The sequence below is a fragment of the Kuraishia capsulata genome, genomic scaffold, assembly GCF_000576695.1.
Source record: "Kuraishia capsulata CBS 1993 genomic scaffold, Kuraishia_capsulata_scaffold_3, whole genome shotgun sequence".
NCBI classification, from domain to species: domain Eukaryota; kingdom Fungi; phylum Ascomycota; class Pichiomycetes; order Pichiales; family Pichiaceae; genus Kuraishia; species Kuraishia capsulata.
Window position 1 is genome coordinate 1,474,943 of NW_019172952.1, and position 25,576 is coordinate 1,500,518.

At 45.2% G+C, this 25,576-nt stretch overlaps 12 protein-coding genes across 12 annotated transcripts; 7 read left to right on the forward strand and 5 right to left on the reverse strand.

Moving 5' to 3' along the window:
- Nucleotides 1-32: 32 nt before the first annotated feature.
- KUCA_T00003011001 (uncharacterized protein) lies at nt 33-316 on the reverse strand (the record flags this gene model as incomplete). The annotated part of the gene is made up of 2 exons (XM_022603312.1): nt 33-228; nt 291-316. The coding sequence occupies 2 exons, from the start codon at nt 314-316 to the stop codon at nt 33-35; spliced, it is 222 nt and encodes a 73-aa protein (XP_022459030.1).
- Nucleotides 317-643: 327 nt separating this feature from the next.
- Nucleotides 644-2,530, forward strand: KUCA_T00003012001 (uncharacterized protein; the record flags this gene model as incomplete). The annotated part of the gene is made up of 1 exon (XM_022603313.1): nt 644-2,530. One exon carries the CDS (start codon nt 644-646, stop codon nt 2,528-2,530), a length of 1,887 nt encoding a protein of 628 aa, XP_022459031.1.
- A 411-nt stretch (nt 2,531-2,941) lies between these two features.
- Nucleotides 2,942-3,607, forward strand: KUCA_T00003013001 (uncharacterized protein; the record flags this gene model as incomplete). The annotated part of the gene is made up of 1 exon (XM_022603314.1): nt 2,942-3,607. One exon carries the CDS (start codon nt 2,942-2,944, stop codon nt 3,605-3,607), a length of 666 nt encoding a protein of 221 aa, XP_022459032.1.
- A 216-nt stretch (nt 3,608-3,823) lies between these two features.
- Nucleotides 3,824-4,351, forward strand: KUCA_T00003014001 (uncharacterized protein; the record flags this gene model as incomplete). The annotated part of the gene is made up of 1 exon (XM_022603315.1): nt 3,824-4,351. The coding sequence occupies one exon, from the start codon at nt 3,824-3,826 to the stop codon at nt 4,349-4,351; it is 528 nt and encodes a 175-aa protein (XP_022459033.1).
- A 421-nt stretch (nt 4,352-4,772) lies between these two features.
- Nucleotides 4,773-9,383, forward strand: KUCA_T00003015001 (uncharacterized protein; the record flags this gene model as incomplete). The annotated part of the gene is made up of 1 exon (XM_022603316.1): nt 4,773-9,383. One exon carries the CDS (start codon nt 4,773-4,775, stop codon nt 9,381-9,383), a length of 4,611 nt encoding a protein of 1,536 aa, XP_022459034.1.
- Nucleotides 9,384-9,767: 384 nt separating this feature from the next.
- KUCA_T00003016001 (uncharacterized protein) lies at nt 9,768-13,190 on the reverse strand (the record flags this gene model as incomplete). The annotated part of the gene is made up of 1 exon (XM_022603317.1): nt 9,768-13,190. The coding sequence occupies one exon, from the start codon at nt 13,188-13,190 to the stop codon at nt 9,768-9,770; it is 3,423 nt and encodes a 1,140-aa protein (XP_022459035.1).
- A 281-nt stretch (nt 13,191-13,471) lies between these two features.
- KUCA_T00003017001 (uncharacterized protein) lies at nt 13,472-15,142 on the reverse strand (the record flags this gene model as incomplete). Its single annotated transcript, XM_022603319.1, has 1 exon — nt 13,472-15,142. The coding sequence occupies one exon, from the start codon at nt 15,140-15,142 to the stop codon at nt 13,472-13,474; it is 1,671 nt and encodes a 556-aa protein (XP_022459036.1).
- Nucleotides 15,143-15,149: 7 nt separating this feature from the next.
- KUCA_T00003018001 (uncharacterized protein) lies at nt 15,150-15,684 on the forward strand (the record flags this gene model as incomplete). The annotated part of the gene is made up of 3 exons (XM_022603320.1): nt 15,150-15,189; nt 15,319-15,346; nt 15,432-15,684. 3 exons carry the CDS (start codon nt 15,150-15,152, stop codon nt 15,682-15,684), a joined length of 321 nt encoding a protein of 106 aa, XP_022459037.1.
- A 295-nt stretch (nt 15,685-15,979) lies between these two features.
- Nucleotides 15,980-17,581, reverse strand: KUCA_T00003019001 (uncharacterized protein; the record flags this gene model as incomplete). Its single annotated transcript, XM_022603321.1, has 1 exon — nt 15,980-17,581. The coding sequence occupies one exon, from the start codon at nt 17,579-17,581 to the stop codon at nt 15,980-15,982; it is 1,602 nt and encodes a 533-aa protein (XP_022459038.1).
- Nucleotides 17,582-18,623: 1,042 nt separating this feature from the next.
- On the forward strand, nt 18,624-19,235 carry KUCA_T00003020001 (uncharacterized protein; the record flags this gene model as incomplete). The annotated part of the gene is made up of 1 exon (XM_022603322.1): nt 18,624-19,235. The coding sequence occupies one exon, from the start codon at nt 18,624-18,626 to the stop codon at nt 19,233-19,235; it is 612 nt and encodes a 203-aa protein (XP_022459039.1).
- Nucleotides 19,236-19,830: 595 nt separating this feature from the next.
- KUCA_T00003021001 (uncharacterized protein) lies at nt 19,831-23,145 on the forward strand (the record flags this gene model as incomplete). Its single annotated transcript, XM_022603323.1, has 2 exons — nt 19,831-19,902; nt 19,957-23,145. The coding sequence occupies 2 exons, from the start codon at nt 19,831-19,833 to the stop codon at nt 23,143-23,145; spliced, it is 3,261 nt and encodes a 1,086-aa protein (XP_022459040.1).
- Nucleotides 23,146-23,538: 393 nt separating this feature from the next.
- KUCA_T00003022001 (uncharacterized protein) lies at nt 23,539-24,972 on the reverse strand (the record flags this gene model as incomplete). The annotated part of the gene is made up of 1 exon (XM_022603324.1): nt 23,539-24,972. The coding sequence occupies one exon, from the start codon at nt 24,970-24,972 to the stop codon at nt 23,539-23,541; it is 1,434 nt and encodes a 477-aa protein (XP_022459041.1).
- Nucleotides 24,973-25,576: the final 604 nt, after the last annotated feature.

Genomic DNA, 25,576 nt, shown 5'->3' on the forward strand with positions numbered 1-25,576 from the left:
TTGCTAATATTTGTACAATAAACCAGGGCTTGCTATGAGTAGTAGAGCTCCAGATTGGAGCCATCATGGATCTCGTAGTCCTCTAAGGTGATATGGTCTTTGAACACCGTATAACCCTTTTTGAGTATTATTTTTTCGTGAGATGTGCCTATCTGGAGAGACAGCAGTTTTTTGAAATCTCCGATTGTGTCTTCCGGTAGACATTTGACCTTTATTCTTTTTCCCAATCTAGAGGAGGGTGTGTGTTAGTGGTGGATGATGCATAGCGATTGGTGGTTGTTTTGACTTACCTGTCATTGCATTCAACCTGTATCATTGTAGATGTGATGAACTGTAATGTAGAATGAAAACTTTCAAAAATATTCGGGAAATATATTGGAGTTTGCAGAAATATATCAAGATATCGTGGAGTGAAGTGGTTAGCATCTGCAATCTCATTAGCCCTTTCTTAGGCCATCTCTAATGAACCTGCGATAACCATTTTTCAGCTTTACATACCACGGTCTAATTGTAGCAAGTTCATCATCGTATTCATACGCGCCAGCCAAATCAGCAGTACGGTCTTGTAGAGTTTTGCACTCTCTATAGCATTTTGCTTTCAGTAGCATTTTGCTCTGCCTTTCCGTACGACAAGTACAAAAATATGGACTCTTCACATTCACACCAGCGAACCACGCAGAGCCCGCAGTTGGTTCCTTCGTTTGCGTTCCAGCCGGCCGACGGAATGGCTAATATTCCTGACCTTCGTCCAGGAAGCCCAGAAGTGCTGGGTGATGTTGGTGAACTCGAAGAGGAGCCTGAACTGGATGGTGAGGTCCCTTTTCTATATAGAAACAATGTGCCGAGTCTTTACAGAGTGCAATCGCCAACACTGTCAGTGGCTTCCGACGGCATGAGCACGGACTCTGAAATACGCCAGTTTGCCAACCCGAAACTCACGACCGAGTTTTTGTCACAATCACCCACACTGGGGTCTGGCGCGTTGTCCGGCAGAATGAGCCGACACGCTACTCACATCTCGAATAGTTTGTATGGATCACCTCAACACAACAGCTCATCATCATCTCTTCCAGGCAGCAAACGCGATCCGAGAAACTCTTTTAACGGACAATACATACCGGGACCCGTGCTTCCTCCAAGAGGCCCTTCCCCTGTTCGAGCGAGATCCCCCGCGCGCATGCGGTCCCCATCACCCAACAGGTACAGACCTTTCAATTTTGGGTCTGTGGCCATGAACCCGGATGGTTCCAAGCAGAACCTTGCTCCGGGGCAAAAGGCCACATTTCGCCGCGGACACAGATATAAGCACTCGTCGGTGTCGATGAACCTGTTCCAGGATGCTCCAAAGAAAGCTCCTCTCAACATACCAAAGTCATTTCCCATCCCCACATTCTCTGAGATCGCTGCTTCATTGACGAAGACGCAGAAGCTTAAACTGACCGGGTCTCTTATCCATTGCTCACTGGCTGGGCTAACACACTATCTGGGATTCACATATTCCAATATGTGTCTTTCCACCCTGTCACATCTGGTGTTCTTTGACTCCTGGGGAAATCTGCTGCTGGTAGCGGTAATGATCATGAAGAATTTTGACTGTTGGGGCAGTTCTTCCCTGGTGTATCCTTTCGGACTCGGAAGAATTGAGGTTCTTGTGGGATTTGCCCTATCTGTGTCTCTGCTGTTTGTAGGTGGTGATTTATTTTCCCATCTTTTGGAAGAAATGATTATAGGGCTCATCGTTGGAGACAGCCATGATTCTGGGGTCAAGCAAGAGGAAGTGTCTGCTCATTCTCACCATGTTCACGAAGGTGAATCACAGATTGATACTCTGTTGTACGAAAGCTACCTCTTGTTGGTATGTGCTGTAACGGTGATTTTACCAATCTTCGTGAATGGCTATGGTAACGGGCTGGTGGAACCAGCCTCGCTCGAACATGGGGGTTCTAAAGAAACAGCTAACGAGCCTCTTGCCAATCCAAAAATTTCCAGTCTGAAATCCAAGCTGACAATCTTATATGCTTTATTTTGTATGGTTTATCCTTTGTTCCATGCTACTCCATACGCAGAGCTCACCAGCCAGCTCTCTACACTGACACTTGCATTGGCAATCAGCATGATCTCTTGGAGATTGATTGTTTCACGCTCGAAAATCTTGCTAATGGCCTATCCTTATGGACAAAAGAGCTATCGCCGCACCATTTCCAATATAAGGTCCCAAATCACCGCTCTGGACTTCTTCAAAAAGGCATATTCTATAGAGGACGTTCTCATCTCCAAGGTCAACTACAAGATATACGTGATTGTTGTGAATATCAAAGCCCCCGGCTCTGTTGATGATGATGAGAGTAAGCTGAGGTTCTATGCTACAAGTATTATCAAGGGATGTGTGATAGAAGCTGAAAGGACAGAGACAGAAGGCAAGTTCAAAACCCCAGACACCAAGACCTCTGATTTGCTCGAGATGGACTCTTTGAATACGTTGGACAATACAGGAGAGAAGTTTGAGATCACAATAGATGTCACGCGATAACAATACAACGACTTTAATGCATTTATCCCCCGATGTTCAATTTCTTGTAGTTTTGAAAACGATACTGAATCATGAGTTTTTCAGTTTTTGCAGCTAATCTCAAAATAGAGATAGTCAATATAGACTGCTGTTTCTTTGGGAAATCGGATTCAGAAAGAACAAAATTCTTACCATTGTCTCCCAATAACTTTCTTAATAGCTTTCTGGTATTGAACTCCCTCTCAAATCAACGGAGTCCTCACTATCTAAAGCGAGAATTAGTTGAAGTTTTCAATGAGCCGCACCGGGTGCTCAACCGAGGACATTTGGCAGACCCTGATGGAAGAAGCGTGCCCAACGGATCATCAACCGTTTAACCCATTCATATACTCTGCTACTTTTAACGTCACATTCACAGCGAATTCTCCAAAAATGTCTTCAGAGCTTACTCCAGCAAAGAAGTTGATTGCGGCTTACAATTCCATTTCCGGAGGCCTGTGGGGAATTGTCCTATTCAACACTGTCTCCTTGTCTCTATGGGTGGGACAGCCCGAGTTCTTCCAGCTCTCTAACAAAACCACCACGTTCATCCAAACTCTAGCTGCAATTGAGATCTATAATGCTGCCACCGGCTTAGTGAAATCGCCGGTATTCACAACCGTCATGCAGGTTTTGTCGAGATACTTACTTGTATGGGGTATTTTCCAGGTACTTCCAGACTCTCCTGCGAACGGCCATTGGTCCTATATTACATTATCTCTGTGCTGGTCTGTTACAGAGATTATCAGATACTTCTACTATTCTCAGAATATCCTCACCAACGGTAACCCACCCAAGATTTTGACCATCCTGAGATACAACACCTTCTACGTTCTGTACCCGGCCGGAGTTGCCAGTGAACTGACCATGGTTTACTTGTCGTTGGACGAGGCCAAAGAGGTAGTGGGTGTGTGGTACTATTACCTGCTCATTGCAGTAATGTTCACCTACATCCCAGGCTTCTACACCCTGTACACCCACATGATCAAGCAGAGGAAGAAGGCCATGAAGGCATTGAGGGAGGGGGGAAAGGAGTCAAAGGAAAAGAAAGCGAACTGAGTGGAGTGACATTTCCCAAATATGGCATTGTAGATTAGCTTGAAAACCATTTCCAATCTGACAGATGAGTTGAGAGTAGAAGAAGCCTCAAGTAGAGACGAAAGTGTCGTGCCCAATCCAAAATCTTTTCGACGGTGAAAAATGAGTTGAGATTAGACTCGACTAATCACCATTTCAAGGTTTTAGTACCACACATTTTCACGCTAATTAAACAGGATGTTTGCAAGAAACATAATATCAGCGACTAGAGTTGGTCTGAGAAGCAGTGTTTCGCCCATGTTGGGTTCTAGAATCATGACGCCTTTGGCTTGTGCGTTTTCCACTGGCAGAGCCAACTTCCAACAAGCACCATTGGCCACAGAGATCAACAGCCCCAAAGAAATTCCAAATTTGACCCCTCTGAAGTACGAGAAGGATATATATGCCACTGTGCGTGTTCACAACATCTCATATCTGGTTACCGAAGGCGATCTGTTGACGCTGCCGTTTCGTCTGATTCAGGCTGACGTGGGAGATATCTTAGATTTCAACGATGTCACTACCATCGGATCCAGAAACTTTACCTATCATGAAGACCCCATTCCTTCGAATGCATACACCATTAAGGCCGTTGTCGTGGAGAAGACCAAGAAGCCAATGGAGGTAAAGGAGAAGACCAAGAGGAGAAATCGTCATGTGAGACACATCAAGAGCAAGCACCCTATCACGATACTGCGGATCTCCGAGCTGAAACTGAATGTGTAAGAAGAAAGAAGAAGAGAAGCGGATTAAGAGGTGACTGAAAAGTTGGCGCACTTCAAGAGTCTCCCCAGACTCCCCCACATAAACCGTTTGGCAACAGATTTGTATATAATAGTCTAAATAAAGAGCTCTGACATCCGGTAAAGTTCTGAAATGTAGTAAAATCAAAGTACTTAATCCGAACAATGCTTCAAGCCATACTTAAAGCCAAATTGAATGGTCCTGCCATAGTTAAGGCTCAAGCTCATCTGCCAAAAATAATCCGTACACGGGCATAAAGACAGAAGAAGCCTAATAAGCATTTTGATTTGAATACAAACAAAGCTCTTATTTTTGCCAATTGTTTTGCCTGGTTTTCGCTATTTTTTTGTCTGTTTTGTGCAAATAAAACTCGAAGGCTGCTGGCCATTCCGAGTTCAGCACAATGCCACCAAGGAGACGTCGTGACAGCGAATCACACCAACCCTCAGACCAGCTTCCAACCTTCCTCTACAACGAGATTCCCAGCGAGATATTCAATGCCTCAACACTTAATGCCCGACTTCACAGTTCCAGAGACCCAGTTTCACCGTACGCATCAATCCAGAAGAAGGTTTCGGTATCTCCATCCGATGATTCGCAAAGGACTCAGACAGCCGTGAGGGCTAACATGGAGACAAGCCCCAAAACACCATCCAAGCTAATGCCCTCTGTAATAACCCAAAGCACAAGCAAGACAGCCCAGGAAGATAGTCCGGCTAATCAAGCATTGACTCCATCAAACAGAGCTTCGAATACGTCAGGACCGGCCGTTTCACCCATATACAGCGAGGCCTCAGAACGCTTCTCAGCTGCCTTAAAAGAGTCTAGACCCAGCAATTCCAAACAGTTCTACGAATCGAACGACGATTCCTACACTTCGGATTTTACAAAACATAGCTTTAGGGACAAAAGTGTCGAGGACGAGATATCTAAGTTCTCTTTCGAATCAAGTGTTCGTGCTACTCCATCTAAGGCAGACAGACATTTACGAAGCTCGAGAGCTTCTTCGTTCAGTTTTTCGGATGCACCCTCTATAGCAGAATACTGGAGTGCATCTGAAGGAAGTGTTGTTCCGTTTGGCAGTGTAAATGCTGAGAGTACTCCCAAGTCCGTGGTGAATATGCCTGGTTCTATAGCCGAAGAACCAAGACGAGACTTGAGAAGCGATCTTCAGTACGAGATTTCTACCCCCTTAAAGGTGAATACAGGTGTTGGCGACGAGCCATCACCGATAGAAGTGGTAGAAGGTGATGATTATCGGGCCCCAGCAAGAAAGGTCAGCCGGGCTGTCAATTCTCCCCATTCGGCAAACTCGAGTGTTTCATGGTCCGTTAACAATCCAGACGAGTGGACCACAGAGAATGTGACATTTTGGCTCAGAATGCACAGGTTTAACGACTCATGGGTTGATTATTTCATAGAGTGGAATATTACAGGGCAACGCTTCCTGGACTTGAGGAATTACCAGACATTGAAAGAAATCAGCAATGCTGTTGATACTTCCGATGACTCTACACCCTCGCGATTCATTCATCTTTTGCGCAAAGTTCTGGACAAACCATCTTCTCAATCCACGATCACCCAGCCAGCTTCTCCAATATCCCTTTTATCTGAAATATCATCTTCCACGGACTCAGTTACTGTACCTGCCATGGGAGCTTCAGAGACTCAAGCTGCAGACCGGACTGGATCATCCTTGTCGATGATATCGTCCGACTCTACTGCAATTTCCAGTCCCACGAGGGTAGATGAACTTGTTTCTATTGCATCTGCGCCGTTATTGACCAGTACGCCGACTGGCGAGAAACACGGTCTCCAGAAGCAGTCCATTCGCCAGCGGGACCTGAAGACGAACCTGGGTAGAAGACCTGTTTCCACCATTGAAAGCTCCAACAAGAGCCCCTTTTTTGCACCTTCGTCTCCTTCGGTTGCTCGTGGAGGCTTCTTCAGAAAGCATCAGAAGTCCAACTCATCCGAGTCTTCGTTCTTCACCGGGTCCTTTCTATCGGGATCTCATGATTCCGATAAATACAATAAGAAGCATGAGAGATCGGAATCGCGTGGATCTTCGATCACGAAGATGGACGTTACGGAGTCGTCGAAAAACCTTCTTTCAAAGTGGAAGATGAGAGCCAAGGATAAGGCAAAGGGCCCATTAGAAGCTGCCAGAACGTCCAGAAACCCAATATCTCCCATCACGCCTGTTAGCGCTTCTTCAGCTCATTCTGCCCATGACTTTTCAAGCTCGGATAAGAACGAAATTGCGAGAGTCACTACCACAGACACGAGACCAGATAAAAAGACCAGAGGAGCACTCTCCGAAAAGAAGTCGTCAGTTGATAGCAATGCCACAGTTCGTTCATTTGAGCCCCGTTTGAACTTGAAGTCGCCAGTTGACAAAAAATCGCCTAAGTCTGTATCTCCTCTTACGACAGCTCCAGGTTCAACTGATGCCCTTACTGAGTATCAGACCAGAAGGCCTCTTTCATTCCAACTGGACTCCAAGTTTAGACCGATCTCGAAGAATGCAAACTCAGACCTCTACATTCTAGTTACCACAGATAATAAGATATTCACGCCTGTGAACGTCGGTCTCGTCAAGAACCTGAATGAGCTAAAGGTGAAACTCAACCAAAGCTACAATCTGGTCGGGAATTCTGGGATCACATACCATCTGACTGATTTTGGCAGCGATCCTGGAGCTTCACTTGACGACGAAACTTTTGATAAGTTACGACAAACATCTTTTTTCGGTGGAACTTCCAAGCTGCTGTTGAAACAGAGGTTCCTTTCGCAAAACTCACTCATTACCGCAAGCACCCAATCTTCAATTTCTGACTCAGTTGAGTCCAATGGGTCAAGCGAGCAGTATCCCGCAACTCCTCAGTATCTTATAGGTGCTGGTTCGCAGCCCTCCAAGGCCAAAGATGGAGTTGACTATCTCAATTTCAAGGAGAGAAACGCAACACCAGTGCAGAAGCGCAGACTTCCAGAAGGCAGTCCCAGCCTGCATTCGGTTAGCCCCAAACAGCCCTCTCTTCGTCAGACATCGTCAGCAGCAAGCAACTCCAGCACAGAAACGAAGCTTTCCACGTTCAGGGTGATTCGCAATGAGAAATATGAGATCGATTTCGATAAGAAAAGAGAGTCTCCTTACGTGAGCGCATCAAGTCTGATAGCCAAAAGAACCGCGCCTCCACCGCCCGAGGATGGACCTCAATCTGTGGCAGGCTCTTTGAGCTCGAAGGTTAGAACCCGAAGACGGAGAATCCCTGCTTTGGGACTTAATATTGGTCCATCATCAGGTGAAGATGTACAATCTTCAGACATGTCACCCGAACAAATGCTGCGTTTGAGAAGCCGAAGTTTGGTTCATCATGCGTCCATAAGAAGACGTGGAACTGGAAGCTCTCTGATCTCGGTGAACAAGTTTAAAGAGAACCCAATATCGTTTGAAGGAGCTCCCCAACTTGATGATAGTTGCGACGATAATTCGGTCTCTTCCTCGGACGATGGACTTTGGGCCAAAGAACCAACTTCCCAAAGATCACCGGTATTGGATTCTGCCACTATCAGCTCTAAAGATAGTAGCCTCTATGAATTCGACAAAATGACTGTTAGACCACCAGCAGATGTGGTTTATGATAACCTGGAGGTTTTCTTCCCCAATACCGATTTAGATAAGCCCATAGTGGATGATGTGGTATCACCGCCGGTTTCTCCTGTGGTGGAAACACAAGCATCTACGCAAGCCACCGAAAAACCACCCACACAGAAGGATGCGCCAGGAAAGCTGATCAGACAGATATCTGTGATCTCCACCGAAGACCCATCAGAAGCTTTTCAGAAGGGTTTCTCTAGAGGCCACAGGATGAAGACAATTCGTATAGTTGCCAGGGAAGCCAAAGAGGCGAGAACAAAGATTCTGGAGGCCAGTGGAAAGGGAAAGAAAGAATCGCTTCTGCGAAGGACTAGTACCAAGATGTGGGGCCGCAGTGTTCGCGAAGTAACACCTCGTGATCTTCAGAAAGGCTACATCAGCAAACTGAGAAACCATAACGGTGACTACAAAGAGTTCACGTGGGTGAAGGGTGGGCTGATTGGAAAGGGTACATTCGGAAAAGTCTACCTGGCCTTGAACATGACCACCGGTGAGATGATTGCGGTGAAACAAACCACTATAGCTGATCTCAACAAAACCAAGGTGGATTCATCGGAGATCCTAGAGGCCTTTTTGTCTGAGGTTCAGACCCTCAAGGATCTGGATCATGTCAATATCGTACAATACCTGGGGTTCGAGCAGAAAGACCAGACCTATAGTTTGTTCTTAGAGTATGTGGCTGGTGGGTCGGTGGGATCTTGCATCCGCAGACATGGTTGTTTTGATGAACCTTTGATCAGATTCCTTACCACCCAGGTATTGGAAGGCCTGGCATTCATCCACCGCCGTGGCATTCTACACAGAGACTTGAAAGCAGACAATCTGTTGTTGGAGATTGACGGAACCTGTAAGATCTCAGATTTCGGGATTTCCAAGAAAATGAGCGATATTTACGCAAACAATGCTGATATGTCCATGCAGGGTAGTATCTTCTGGATGGCACCCGAGGTGGTTGATAGCACTATCCAGAGCCGCAAGCAGGGCTACAGTGCCAAGGTGGATATCTGGTCTTTAGGCTGTGTGGTATTGGAAATGTATGAGGGAAAAAGGCCATGGGCTGATCGCGGCGCATTCAGTGCTATTTTTTCTCTCGGAAAAACCAAGTTGGCTCCCCCAATCTCGGAGGAGACTCACAAGCTGATGTCCCCTGCTGGTCGAGACTTCCTGGATTTGTGCTTCCAAGTGAATCCAGAAAAGAGGCCAACGGCAAGAGAATTGCTCACTCATGAGTTCTGTAAAAAGGATTCTACGTTCAAGTTTGAAAACACCAGATTGTCGGAGATGTTGAGATTCAACGACAAACAGGACTTGAAGAAGGCAGAGATGATCAAGGTATCAGCTCAAGGAAGCTAGCACCAGGATTCCCTTATGTGATTATAACTACGATACCCATTTGATTAGCGACTCCAGCTAAACTAATATAAATTCTCACAAAAATCAAAACAAAAAACGAAGGTATAGACAGTAGTTTGCAGGACCTGTTGTCGCAGGGCCTGCCCTGATAACAAAAGTAGAGCTGAAGACGATACTCCAGTCTCAATGCATACGATTCCTCGAAAATTCCCAAAAAAAACATTCCCCATATCACCAATCAGCAGCAAAAAGAGCAAAAAACAAGATAAAAAATAAATAAGAAAAACAACAAGCAAACAGAAAACAAAACCTGAAAACCGGCTGGACCACCATCTGGACTGACCGGGCGCAAAAGGAAACAGATGCAAAACCTCTCCAGCATACCTAGGCACTGTAAATATATGCCTTGTTAAGTTTGTGAATCTCACGGCAAAGAATATTCCAGTCAACCTCCCTCAGAAACGAAGGGTTATTGCTGATTATAGTATCCCCAGTGTCGTAGGCAATATCGTAGTCAGCGTCATTATCAAACTTCATACCGGCAGATAATTTTGAAAAATCGTCCTTGGAGTCTTCAAAGCCAAGTGCAGGAGTACTAAATGATTCTGTGTTGAATGTAACCATTGATCTTGCTGTGGAATGGGGTACCGTTTCCACGCTGGATATGGTTTCACTTTCCGTCATCTTCACGAAGCCAGCATCACTTTCGTCATCTTCACTCATCAAGGCACTTTCTTCCTTGATGGGCTTTCCCTCGTCGTTACTAATTTTGCGAGATCGAACAACAGATCTGCGTGGAGCGATTGAAGAAATCGACCCAAAACTAGTGGCTATCGAAGCCTTTCTATCAACTGGCTGAGAGAAAATTGAAGCATTACTGACAGTAGAAGCAACACTCTTGCGCCTTTTCTCAGCAAGGTCACGTTTGGACTTGACAAAGGTCTCTTCCCATTTGAATAGTTCATACATGAGCTTCAAGTTAGGTTGAATAATCACATTAAGCCTCCTGACTCTAACATACAGGTAGGCTCGTGGTAAACTGATATTCAACCTCTTCATCGTTTCAGCAATACAAACTGTGGCGGACCTCGAAACACCCACTTGACAATGAACAAGCACCTTCTCATTATTAGCATATGCCTGTTGAATAAAGTCCAGGGCATCGTTGATGGTAGTGGTCAAAGTGCCGATTCCGTCATCGTTTATATTCCCTATTCCCATCACCTGTTTCACCTGGCAAAGCCTACCTGTAGAAGTCCTCTGATATGGTTCAACAGTCAGAATTTCACAGTTAGACGGGGTAAGGCTGGCACTGAATGAGAGATCGTCCACCCAAGGTATACACTCGCCGACACTGACAACCCTGGTGATACCAAGCTCATTGAGAAGATCGAGGTTGGCAGCATGCACTAGACTCCCTAGGTAAAGATGAGGTAGGATTCTGGACGGAAGCGAGCCATATACGCTTGCACAACATCCAACATCCTCCTCATTGCTGCTGCTCTCAGATCCAGATTCCACTTCCACAGTGGAGTGCTGAACCTTGGGACCATACAAGTCCGCCCTTCGATCAAACGAATTAGAGACCGAGTTTTCCATATCACCATATGAAATCCCGACATTGTTTTTGGATGGTGCAAGCAGCACAGATGAAATAACGTAGCTATCAATCTTCTCTGCCTTCATATTGGCACACTGTTCTTCCATTGTCTGGCCATACGGAGAAAATTTCCTCAACAAAGACTCCACTCTGGTCAAAAACAGGTAATCTGTCTTGAAAAGGAACACCGGCCTGCCGTATTGTTTGTGTAGTTTGACAATTGCATCGTCAACTCTCATATTCTCGGCATAGATTAGAAAACAAATGCCCAACAAAGAGGTTTCAGTATAGCCATCAAAACAAAAGATCAAACCTGGAGAAGAGGAGCTCAGCGAACACTTGTAGTACAACAACTTGCAAACGTTGATCAACGAACACAGATCCCCGTCAGTACAATCTCCCAGACTGACTGAACCCGATGACGGAAATTCGATATAGGTAGAGTCACCATTATCTTGATCGAACAGACCCTCGAGGTCAGACACTTTTGGGAACTTGAAGCCTTCACCACAATGGATGCATAGCCCCCACCGCTGGTTGGCATCTGATCTCAAAAGATCGTCTAAAGCCTGAGGTTCCAAAGACTCCACATCCGTTTTTGTGAGATTAACTATAGTGTTAGTAGGATCACAATGAAGAGGAGGATTGTGAAATCCTGGGGAAACTTTCCCGGTGAAGAACGACTTTGAATTATGGGATAAGGCATCCTTGAAACTCTCAAAATCGGCAGAGTTTCCAAACCAGACATTTGAAGACACATATGTTGCCCTAGACATCTTTGAAATCTCCAGCTTCTCCCTGTATATATAATTCGACTCCCAGTCCTCGAACACCTTTTTGTCGTAACCAGACGACTCAATAGACTTCTCATTCAACGAGGATGGTTGCCACGATAAAGAGAGCAGGTTTTCCGCAGCGAAAGCCTTCATATTGACATCCTTCACGATCATCGTGTCGTATGTGTTCACAGCCCTCATTGTCTTTGACCCAAGTTCCTCGTTCAGATATTCACAAACAGCTATGCGAGCCTGTCTTATTTGGGCAACATGCAACAATCTGGATATAGGAGCACACCTGCATGATTCGACTGGAGTTGATCTCGAGTTGGCGACATCCACAGTATGGTCCGAGCAGGTACAATACACTATGAAATCCGACAAAAGACCCAGTTTGGCGACTTGGATGTGAAAGTTTCGCAGAGAAACACCCATCGGAGGATCGAGATCTTGGAATACAGGTAGAAGTCCTGTTTTGATGCAATCAGAAAGTAGCTGGTCGTACGACATTTGATCACTGTCAAGATATGTCATCACTTCGGCAAGAGTGTATTCCAAATTGGATCCCATTTCGCAGGTGAGTATCTCATTTGCCGAAACAGCACCCTTGATCACCTGTTTACCTGTATCCGCGAAAGTGACTCCGCCTGTGCACGATTGCACCACAGTAAGGCTCTTTTTGCAGTTTACAGGCAGATCAGAAACAGTATCGTCCCAGGACTTCCCTTTGAGAAATCTTAACTGCGCGAAATTCTTGCGCGACATCCCATGAAGCCAAGGGAACATCTTCTCCACCTCCGGCATCTCTGACGAGTAGTGCGCCTTGATGATCTCGCACGCCTCATTTGCCGAAATGATTTTTATCGAATTGTCGGTCTTGAACCCAGAATGCTTGAGTCCATATCGCCAAGAGGTAGCTGGCGAGAAATTACCTTCTGCTTCGGTATCGGATGTATGAGAAACACCAGATCTGTAACTCGAGTGTAATGCGTCATCGCCTTCAATCACCCCATCATCGAGGGGTCCGGCTGCAAACAACGGCGCATTTAATCTGGGCTTAAACCGCCCTCGTTCAGCATCTGAGGAAACACTGTTGGCTCGTTTTGAGCCTTTCTTTTCAGATTGTAGATGGACAGATGCAGGATTCAGAAGTGGGGGTGTGGACCTAGGCTGATGGTTTGACGTTATTGTCTCCTTATCTTGGTCATGCGAGTCCAATGAGTCCTGATCTTCAGGGGACAGCGCTAGGTTTGAGTGCGAAAATTCCACATCACATGCAAACTCTGGAGCATGTGGTGGTGATAGCAGCATTCCAGATCCCGAGACAAGCACGCCTTCGGGCGGTGTGGAAGCATTTGATGATGGCGATTCGAGCCCACAGGACGACAAAGGCCTGTTGATGCCTATGGCCACCGAAGATACATCTGCCATCGGAGCGCTGCAAAACGGTTTAAGAAAAAGTATGTGATAGCGGAAAGAATATAGCTTGAACACTGGCTTGAAGCTTTTGGAAGAAATATAAGTCTTTTGTTAAAGAAAAACAGATTATCATCAAATCATCCGGAGAGATAAGGGATACATCGGGCTGACGCAGCCAGATAGGGGGAACGTTTGTGCCGTCACACGACCATTGTTTCCATCTACAACCCGCAACTTGTTGTGAGTTCGTGGTTTTTAATCAACTTTCAAAATGACTTTCGTTCAGTATACAATTAGAAGTAATAATTCAGCACCCATGTTCTTACCTTTCCAACATCATTACCAATGAACAACAGCTCACCGCCATTACTGAAACACACGCTAGTGACTCTTCCCAGAGGAGTACTGGAAGTTGGCCAATTGCCATACACCTTGCAGGAGGGCAAATGCACCATCCTCAGAGCATCCTTTTTGTCTCTACTGGCAATGCAAAGAAGCTGACCATCAGGCGAGAATTCCAGAGTGGAAATGGTGGTAATAAGACTTTCCACAGTGCCCATGGGCTTGTGAGCCGAAGACGACCTGTCGTAGATGTTGACTATACCAGTGTTGCTGCCAATTGCCAACCATCTGCCATTCTTTCCTCCACTGCTGATTCTTGTGATACCAACTCCACTCTCATCCTGCCATTTTGCAACAATCTTCTCAGTCGTGTACTCCCATTCCCAGACCTCACCAGCTGTGTTGACACCAAACAGATGGCAATCCTCGGTGAACTCACAATCGATCAAAGTACCTTCCACCTTGAAACCCTTCACCCACTGTCCGCTGCTGGTACTTATCACATTTATCCACCCAGAGTTACCCAGCAATGCAATAAAGGCTCCGTCCTTTGAGATTTTGAAATTTTCGAAAGACTTCTGTGTTGCTTCGTGACCATACATTCTGCTGATCTTCTCAACAGAGCCCTCGTTTACCTCCCATTTGTACATATATCTCCTTCTGCCACCAGCAAAGATGGTCGTCTTGGACTTGTCACCAGAGACCTGGAAACCAGCTGTTTGGACTGGCATTTTCCTCAAATGCAGAGATGTCACAAGCTTGTTCACCTTGGCATCAACATGATATATTCTGAGGGTACGATCGAATCCACCGGTTAGCAGTAGAGGATGTGTTGGATGAAACGACATGGTTTGTATACCTGATTTCGAGGGATGTTTCGAGTTTGCATCGTTGGCCTTCGAGATGTCCAGTTTGTCGGCTGGAAGCATTTTGAAGCTCTTAGATTTCAAATTCTGGAAATTCTTCTTCAGGAACTTGGCCAATGAATTTGAACTGGCACTCACGTCTGTCTCATCATCTTCGTCCACTTCGCCATCATCCTCTTCCTCTTCCTCGGAACGGTCTGGATCATCAGCCCACGAGGGTCTTGGATATATTTTCTCAAATTGAGACCTCAGTCTGTGAATGTATGCCTTTCCTCGTATGACTTGCTCCGACTCCGTCTTTCTGAGTTTCCTCAGTTTGTCTGATTTAGCTATCGAAAGGTCCATTTTCTCGTCATCACTGTCACTCCAGGCATTAGACTCGCTGTCTTCTTCATCAGACTCGGAATCGCTATCCACGTCCATCTGGTCCTCCCCATCATCAACGAAGAAGAGCTGGTCATCTGCCATCTTAGTGAAGTTATCCCCTTGTTCTTCGTCCGCAGATTCAGAGTCACTGAGAGCCCCTTCATCCTGCTGTAACGAGAAATCATCATTATCGTCACCTCCGTCCGAACTAAAGCCTTCGTCTGAGAAATTGTCAAAGATCTTGTCAACCTGCTTCAAATTCGTCCCGAAGCCAGCTGCATCTCCAAACACCAGCTTTTCCAAGTTCAGTTCTTCCTCGTCTTTGGGCGGAACTGGAATGCTGGGATCCGGTTTGAATGGCTCGACCTGTTTGTTATTTTTCTTTGCCATCCTGTATATGTGGTACAGTCCAAGTTCAGCTAGATTCTTATTCTCTTGTTATTTCGACCTAAATAAATTTTGAAAAATCCGCATCCCACGAAAAAAAATCGGCTGAGCCAGACACTACCTTCGAGAACATCATGAAAATCGAAAGGCTCGCATAGTCAGCAGTTGAGAATGGAGAGTCCAACAGGATATATTCGCAACTATGTCGTATGTTGAATTTGTTATTACTTGGATTGATTTCAACTGTGAGATCCATCGCTTAGATTGCAATTTATGTTTACTAACTTTTCAGAAACCGCGCTTCCACATACTATACAAAAGGTAATCATGTCATGTCGCCAGCTCTGCTGCGTGCCCGCAAACCGTATTTCTGGAGGAATATGGCTGGCCTGGTTGTTCTTGGTGGTATATCGGCAAGTGTGTACATTTACACCTACACGTTTCTCACAAAAGATGATTTCGAGGACATTCCAATCCCACCTATTTCCGATGAGAAGCTGGCCGTGTTGAAGAAGGAGTACGAGGCTTCCAAGCAGAAGAAGTAATGCTTTGACTGGTTGCTTCTCTTTTTAGTTTTGATGTTTTTGAAGACCACGTTGATGTGAAAGTGTATATATGAGTGGAGGAATTTTTAACTACAGAAATAGGTATGGAAAGTATCTTTCATTAACAAATCGGTAGTTGAAGTAGAGTGCGCACTGAATTAAATAAATGGTGTGATCATGATTGGGCTATTGGCATATGTGCTGGCTCACGAGCATCCTAGCTTGGTGTTGGTATACTGTAGGTATGCCTCAGATTTGGCCTTCTGTAGGTCTTCTCTTATTGATGACCGTGATCTCATAGATACCCTCTTGGAGGTCCTGACTGCGTTGGGTCTGTATTATATCGACGAACCCTTTTGTGGGGAACTTCAGTCGAAGTGCCGTAAAGTTGGTTCATTTCGTGAGGTAAATATGGTTGCTCGGTTCGGAGTCTTGGTGGTGAAACAGGAGCCTTGATTTCTGGTAGATGCAAGTCTTCATTAGTGAGGTTAGCTTCACCATAGGCAGCAGGCAAAGAAGGCAACGTTTGCACTCCTTTATTGTTCACATAAGTATCTGTATACGATTTCTTAACAACGAAATCGTTAGCAAGATATTCCGGATTTTGCTGATCCAAAAAAGGATCCGAACCGTTGGAAAACGGATCGCTTCCATCATATGTCCTGTAGATTGGATTCATCTTGGGAGCCTCCAGACTCTCGGTATCGCCCTGTGGAATTAAGGGGCTTTTGTTATCTTCATCAAACGGATTATGTGACTGGAAGTCATGTGCCACTGGAGCAGTTGATTTCGTAGGAGGTGGAGGAGGCAGGATATAATCTGGACGTTCTGAACTGCTGAAAGTGTTTGATTTTCCAGGAGGGAGCGGAAACGAAGAGAGCATATGGTTGAGAGAATCCGTCTCGCTGCTTTTACGCCTAGGAGTAGCGGAAACAAAGACGTCAAATGGGTCACTCTTCTCAATATAATTGGACGTGAATAAAGTGCTTCCTTTTTCGAGATCAGTATCAGCATTGGAAGTCATTCGACTGGACCCAGCAACACCGTTATCGAAACGGTTGTTCGCAAGACGGATGTCGCTCAGCAACAACTCGCTGTTCTTCCTCTTCACCATTGAAGCCACTTCAGAGTTGATAGTAACACAGCAAAAGGCCTTCAGTCCATGCGAAAATCCCAGCTTGTGGATTTCGGATCTTAGAGGCAGCACGCAGCAAAGACAGATGATGAACCTCACGATGAAGATCAGCCAGATAACGAACGAAAGCGTCATTAGTGACAAAATCACAGCTTGGCGCACATCTTCCGTGGCAATTGCCTTGATAACTGCAATTATGTTGGAAGTGGATCTATTGTTGGTGATGGTGGTAAAAATTGTGTATCCGTTGAGTAGTTGTCTTGGAGAATCTGCTACCAGCAGATTGAGCCAGTCCTTCAGTGCGAAATATGTCAGGAATGTGAACCAGTTGAAGAAACTGCCCGAGGAAACCTCATTAAAAACGCAAAAATATGAAAACTTCTTCAAGGAAAAGAAGTTTCTTGGAACTGCGTAGAAATAGGATAGTGCGATCTGACCTGTTTGGTAGATCTTATAGCCCTGGATCCAGCGGAAGATCAGTATGATGAAAGATATACCGATACACCCTATGAAAACCGCGGAATATGCCACTGCAGGAATATACGCCAGTTTCGAAGCGTTCTCGGATTCACCCTTCAAACCAAATGTCACAAGGGTATAAATATCGGCAGCCATACCAATGATCTTCAAGGCTATACCCAGCAGCATGAAGAGATAGTTCAGCAGCGTACTGAGACGCGAATTCCGGAATTTGTTGGCATCCACATTGTCAAAGGTGTATTCATTGGTGAGCCACTTGGTATCTGTTCCAAAAATCCCCATGATTTAAGGCGCGTGCTGAGGTTCACAGATGGTCTTAAAAGTGTCTGTCTCCTAGGAGCACGCGTTTTTCACGACGGGCTCAGGGGGGGCGGATCGATTATGCTAGCACCTTGAACAAATGGAACTGATTCGAACTCAAAACCAGAATATGAGAATGCCAGTGTTGACCATATATACTCAGAACGTGACCTTGTGTGTTGAGCCAGAACGAGAGTTGGGGACCCATGCCGAGAATGTTTCAAATTGGCCTACAGCGCCTCGCAGGTCAAAAGTTTCTATATATACATTTTGGCAGGAGTAGCCCGAATCATGAGCTGATCGGCCTTTTCGTGCGGATCAAATTATATCGAAGTTTAGTATATATATATATATATATATATATATGTCTTATTGTTGCGACCCATTGAATAGAATATCTTCCCTTTCACTTTTCTAAGCCATTTATTGCTGGAAGGGGGATTCTACAGTAGTAGAGCCTGCATTTGGGGCATGCGTCTGGGTTTCGCGGGGGTTTACTATGAAGACATGATGCTAGCTATTAATGATTTTATTTTTCTTTCAATGGGTCAAAATTGCAATGTGATAGCTTAACAATTGGTAATACTCTTCTCAAGTTCCTTGCAAGCTATTTGTACCCAGAAACCATCATAGTCGTGAGTTTTCCCTTCATGTTTATGCCTTCACACCCTGCATGATCATCGCCTGTGATCGTCTGAGATTTGTGTAGAGACAGAATCTAAAAAACGGTGCTTTTTTCTTCACGATTTTTGTTTCCTGTCACCGCTTGGAGAATGTCCACATGCCATTCATGATGACAATTGCCAATTTTTTACCTCCTTGCATTTTACGGTCGGCCACCGGGATTGGGCACTGCCCTATCACCTGAGAAGTCTAGAAAGCAGTGACGGGATGAAGTTGAGATTGGCGATCCATTCACATTCTCCTGCACCCAAACAAAGTATTATTGATCCTCGGAGTGACTAAGGTGATGTTAGTGAGTCAGATTTGTACTTGACCGCGTTTTGCAGGTTTGGACCAAAGAATGGTTTTCACACTTCTATATGTCTCGATTTGCCAATGTCAACTCTACGTAACCAGGCAACGGTCTTCTCTGTATTCTCCCTACCACTTAGCTATGGATATACTGCAATGTTACTCATCTGACTCTGAGTCAGATGGAGAGAAAAATGACCCAACCGTTTCAAAAAGAGTGGAGATACCGATTTCAAACCCAAGCAAAATCACAAAGGCAAAGGTGCCAACCTCAAAACTAAAGGCCGACCATCTCTTTGGGCTCAAACCACAGCTACGCAAAAGCCAGAATACTCAAGATGAGCATGTGACAGATATAGAAGATGTTTTTGAACGGATACGAAACAAATCGCACTTTACGACTCTGACTCCAGACATAGACAATAAAGAAGATCAACCTGGAAGCGACGAAAAGCCTACGAATGACAAAACCGAGCAGCAGACAGTGGAGTTCAATGTGGACAAATTCTATCAACAGAACAATACCTTGATAGACAGTGGCGATCTAGACAGTGCCAAGCAAGAAAAGGAAAACAGGAAGGTGAAGTACTACGCTGTTGGGCATAACCAGCTGAGCGATGTGTTCAAATACAACGACAAAAGACATGAGCACGATGACTGATAGAACGAAAGTGAAAATAATGTGAATAACGGAAACCTGAAGCTGTATTGCGATTACCATACGAGATTCTGTGACTCAAAAGGTGGAGGGACAGTATGACTGGCCGGAGAATTTGCGCATCTGAGTCACGATTAAATCAATCTTGCAGTTTCAGAATATGCAACACTTAAGCAGATAATTAATAACGAAAATCCCAACAATATAAAGAAATTGAAATATCAATTGTAATGACTTAATTATCCACATGCTATCTAAATCCTGCACACGTGACCGGTTTACTTCTGCACACGACCTTGTGTCCGACATTTTCTTCGAAGGGAAAGACCAAAAGACAACTTTGATTAACGTAGCAGACAAGACATTGTTGGCAACTACTGATCTCTTCAACTGTCCACTCTTTGTTCAGTGATTGAGGCGCTCTCGTTTATTGCGCAATATTCTATACTCGTGCTTGTAATTTTCGGGTGGTATTTTGGTATTTTGGACATACTTTTAAACTTTGACCTTTGACCTTTGAACTATTCATCGAACGTTTACACAGAGCATCTTCACTACGCTGAACAAGAAAAAAGTAACAAGCAGCCTTATATACCAGATGGATCAACAGATTCGACAGGCTGTGGACATTCTCCTCAGTGCTACGAACGACCAGGCCTTGAAACAACAGGTAAGTTACTCGTTTGATCTGGCTACAAGGCAACAATTTTACTAACATTCGCAGGCGTTTGATTTCATTGGAAATCTAAAAACTTCAGACGATGGCTGGGAACACTGTTTGACCCTTTTGAACCGGAATGAGCCCCTTCCCGATGAACTGAAGTTTTTTGCCATTCAGGTGGTACAGGAAAAGCTGACCACTCAGTTGACCCAGGACCAACTGGTCAAGATAAAGGAATATCTGATTTCATATCTGAAGCTGAATCTGAGTTCACAGCCAGTTGCTGTTCCGTTTTTAAGAAATGCCCTAGCAAAAGCTCTGGGACTTTTATTCTGCAGGACATACACATCGTTTTACCCAGAGTTTTTGAAGGACTTCCTCTCCATGATCAAAACGGGGTCTGGATTCAACGATCTCGCCACCGATTACTATCTTAGGGTGCTTCTATTCGTTCATTCTGAAATCGGTGATCATCTTATTATCAAAGAAAAGGAAACCGCCGAAATTAGTAACCAACTCAAAGACGCCATCAGAGCCCTCGATGTGGTCAATCTGACCACTTCCTGGAAACAAATCTTGACCCACTACACCCAAACACAGATCGCTGACACGGAGTTGCAGCAAACCATTATAGAAAACACAATCACGGTGGTTGGAAATTACATCTCATGGATTGAGATCAATTTGATTCTAGATGAGGAATACTTGCGTCTTCTGTTCCAGTTTTTCAACAGCAGCATTCCAGCTCATGTCATAACAACCGCTTCCGCATTTGTGGAGATCATGGCCAAGAAGATGCCTGCGGTAAAAAAACTGGAGCTGCTGAATCTGCTGAATTTGACCCCACTAATTTCCAATGTGAACACTAACAACTTTGATGTGCTGATGGCATTGGCCAAACTCACAAACGCTTTGGGATGCGAGTCTGTTAGAGTGTTGGACACTGCTTCTGTTGATGAACTCAGAAATGAAGCTTTCAAAACTTCAGCATTCCAGCAGGTGCTGGGTGTTTTTCCGTTAATGTTCAAGTTTCTGGAGAACGAATTTGATGACATTTCTGTGGAGGTTTTCCCGTTCATCCAGGACTTCCTCCTCTTTCTGAAGAAGAACATCACGAACGATGAAATTGACTTCTCTACATTAAACAACGCTCAGATTGTTTCGGCACTCTACGAGAAGATAATCATTAAGATGAAGTATGATGAGGATGACGATGGTGAGGACGATGACGATGTTGAGATTTTCAACGAAGTGAGATCAAGACTTGTTGCGTTCCAAAACTCCATTTTCGTGCTTGACGAATCTCTTTCTTTGAGAATAATTACCAACTGCATCAACGAAAGCCTTTTCAATCACATAGATGACTCCAACAAAGATTGGAGAACTACAGAGCTCGGTTTGTTTGAACTTTCCCAGTTCAGTGATATTTTGAAAAACAATATCATGAACCTTCCAAAAACAATGTTGAATACTTCTGGACCGTACGAGGCATTCCATGAAATGCTGTGCAAGCTAGTGGACAATTCTGAAAAGATTTTGGTGAACCATCCTCTCATCCAGCTGCTGTTTTTTGAGCTGGTAGTCAAACACAGCATTTTCTTCACTAACTCAGCCATCCAAGTCGAGGGGATTGACAAGCTTCAGGTATTACTAAAGGTGTTGAAGATTTTCGTTTCAAACTTTGGTGTTTTTTGCACCCTTGACAAAGTCAAGTTAAGATCCTGGTTCTTGTTCTTGAGATTCATCAGGCTGACCAAGCCAAAGATCGATGATTATATTCTCGAGGAACTAATTAGAAATTTGCTACCTTTGCTTGAGATCAAGGTCAATGGTTTTACCGGGCCCGTCAAGCCCGACTACGAGTCTTCAACGGAGCTTTTGAATGCAGTGGACGGTAACAACTTTGAGCATCAAGCATACCTGTTCGAATCGGTTGGTCTGCTTATTTCTTTGGTGAATGGTGATAAATCCTCAGACAAATTGAGAATGCTAGAACTTGTATTGCAGCCTCTGTTTGCGGATCTGGAGAAGTGTATCAATGCGGGTGGAAACAAGGGCAACCTTTTGATTTCAGTGGAGGCATACCACTGTCTCGTTGCTATTGGAACAATTTTGAACGGGTACGAGCTTAGTCCCGGCGAGGGATCACAGATAATGCCTTTACTGGAGCAGATCTCTCAGGTTGTGTTGATCACCCTGGAGAACTTTGTTGATGATAAGATCGTCCGTGGTGCCACGAGGTTTGCTGTGATTCGTATCTTCCTTCTGTTGATCAAGATCAACGAATTCGGTAGTACCGATAAAGCGTTGAGTGATAAGGCAGGTGCGTTGCTGGAAGCAATTCTTCAAAAGTTTATCTCACTCATGATGGTGAACTTCGACAAAGCCTCGTTCACTGAGATGTCTGAGTTTATCAACTTCATCTCGCAAATCTCGCACTACTGCTTCAACTATCCATCTGTATACCAGATGTTGGATTCTTTGCTGACTCCATTTTTTGAAAAGATTTTCCTGGTGCTGAAGGAAAGAGGATCCACCGCGACTCAGGAAGACATCCGTGATCTTTTCTCTGTCAGAATGACAATTGCTGGGTTTGTAATCTACATGTGCAACAACCATCTGGCCTCGCTCTACTTGACGACAGCTAACAAGGCGCTGCTCACTACTCTTATCAACACTTTGCTGAACTACTGCATCGAGGGAATTGACATAGAAGTCACCACCGATGTGGGGATCCAACTCGTGAAACAGTCCCTGGCTGCCCTGACTGCACTTATTGGCAAGCTGGGGAGCGGCATCATCAACGATCCACTGGATCTGTGCCATAAGATTGACGGTGGATCTGGCTCGCGCAGTGCCTTCGAGCAGGTGAACGACGTGTTGATCAACAACTCCATAATCCTGGTTTTCGAGATAGCCTTCAAGCACAAACTCAGAGACTCTCAGCAGGTCCAGCAGGTGAAGTCCATTGCCATGGAACTGACACGGCTTTTGAGGGCAATTGTGTACATTGGTTACATCATACCCCCATCCAGGTCCGAGAGCAAGAAGAAGAAGGTGGTAAATGATCCCGCTCCAAACGGTGTCTACGAGTCCAACCAGATGATGGTTCAGCAGCTTCACGGATATCTCACGTCTCAGATGGGATTCCCCGTCGAGATGGCAAACGAGTTTGTCCAGAACCTGCTTGTTCCAAATGAGTCCACGTTCGGTAACTACTTTGCAAGGTTGATAGTTCAGTCGAGAACTTAAACGTGAACACCCCAAAACACATGAGAGCGCCCTCAAGGTTAGATCAAATCTGTAAATAGGATAACCGTGAGGTTGTTTTCTAATATTTGCATAACGTGAAAAGTTCATTTTTCGTCTACAACGGCCGTGGTATCAATAATTATTAAGGACATGAAAGCACTAAGTATAAAGGGAACAACAATGAGAGCCAAACGCTCCAAAGGGGATCAGAAGAATTGAAGTTGGCGACAGTCCAAAAAAGCACATCAACTATTTTTCAAGAGTATTAGAATCGCCCCAAGCATAAATTTCAGTCCTTTGGTGTTGGTGATAGTCCAGTTCTTCCACCTTGGACAGCCCCAGAAGTTTTAATTGAGCATGGAATACGTAAAAAGCGAGTAAAATTCACGGATCTTATTCCTTCTCGGCGGAGTTCTCAGCACCGGTGGATTCGGTCTCTGGAGCAACTTGTTGGTCAATGGACTTGACAGATCTGATTGGCTCTGGAATGTACATCTCGGACTCTTGGTAAGTAAACTCGCCGATCTGGGCAGCGTCAGTTCCCAACTCCTCCTCATCTTCAGACAATCTGAGCTTGAGAAATGGGATCTTGTTCATCACAATCAGGAGGATGGAGGTCACCACAAACGACCACAGGAGAGTGGAGGTGGCAGCAGCCAACTGGTAACCCAACTGTTTGTAGTGCTGGTTGATCCAACCACCGTCGATGATCGAGGAACCGTCCAAATGTGCAACGTAGTCTGCAGCGAACAGACCAGTCAGGACAGATCCAGTGAATCCACCAACGGCATGGAGCGCAAAGACATCCATACCATCGTCAATGTGGAGGATGGACTTGAGGTCAACAGCAAAGTTACACACGATACCGGTGATGACACCAATTGGAACAGAGAAGTACACTGGAACAAAACCTGCAGCTGGAGTGATTCCAACCAAACCGGCAATAGCACCAGAGCACATTCCGACGGTGGTCCATTTGCGGCCACAACGGAAGTAGTCCACAAACATCCAGGTCAATCCACCGCAAGCCGCAGCCAAGTTGGTGTTGACACAGGCGTAGAATCCTCTGATGGTAGCATTACCAGAAGAACCACCGTTAAATCCAAACCAACCGAACCACAGGAAAACAGTTCCAAGAACAACCGAAGTAACACTGTGAGGTCTGTATTTTGGAATACCAGAGTCGGTGATAGGGTCGTGTCTCTTACCGCAGATAAGGGCGTAGGCCAGGGCTCCAATACCAGAAGACATGTGGACTGGTCCACCTCCAGCAAAGTCAAGAGCACCAAGAGTGTACAACCAGCCATCAGCGTTCCAAGTCCACATGGCAATTGGGCAGTAAACAACGGTCATCCACAAGAAGAGGAACACCATCATTGGTCCCAATCTGGCTCTCTCACAGGCACCACCGATCATCAGGCAACCAGTGATCATGGCGAACATGCCTTGGAAAAAGCAGAAAACAATGTCTGGAACGGCGGCAGCAGCAAAGTTGTTACCCAAAACATTCATCAAACAGAAATTCTCAAGGGAACCGAGGAACACGGAGGATCCAACACCAAAGGTCAAGGAGTAACCCCAGAAGAACCATTGGAAGGACACCAAGCAGACAGCCATCATTGAGGCCCACAGAAGCGACAAAGCGTGCTTCTTTCTGGCAAGACCGGAGTACAAAAGTCCCACACCTGGAATCATGATCCACACCAAAACTCCGGACACCATAATCCAGACCATGTCACCCTTGTCATACCTGGCGTTCAAGTCATAAGTAAGGGAGTCACCACCGGTGCTGACATCGGTCAGCCCAGAAGGCAACGCATCTGACATTGTGATGTGTTTTAGCCTTGCTCGTAAGTTTGGTTCTCAGATTTTATACACGCAGAAAATATCCCGAAAAGCTTGAAGTCTAGATTTGCTTAAAGGCAGCAGTATAGACTTGAGTTCAGTTCGGATTCCTACTTGATATGCTTTCACGCAAGGCAAGTTCAGAAATTGATCTGCGAAAAAAAGAGGCGACTGAGAATTCTGGAGAAGCTAGAAACAGACGCCAAATTGAGCCCAAAGAGGGCAGGGGGCTCTTATATATTTGTTTTTTAATGTATCTGGCCATTGTGGGTGGCATTAGGCCAAGAAGGGTCTCACGGGTTCATCTGCACGTATGATTTCTGGCCAATGAGCAGCCTGCTTTGGGCGCTAGATAACGGTTTAAATCTACCGTTTCCGGTCTTGGAATCGTCCCGACACCGGCATCGGAAAAAAACTACGAAAATTCTTCTCTGGGTGGCGCACGTCTTGGCAGGCGATGGTCATCTTTGCATGGATTTTTTTCACGTCTATCAAAGTATCATAGTTTGGGGTGATCACTCCGAAGGAAAAGATTTTTATTCCGCAACCATTGATTTCTCAACGAGCTGTCATTGGTCTACTGGAA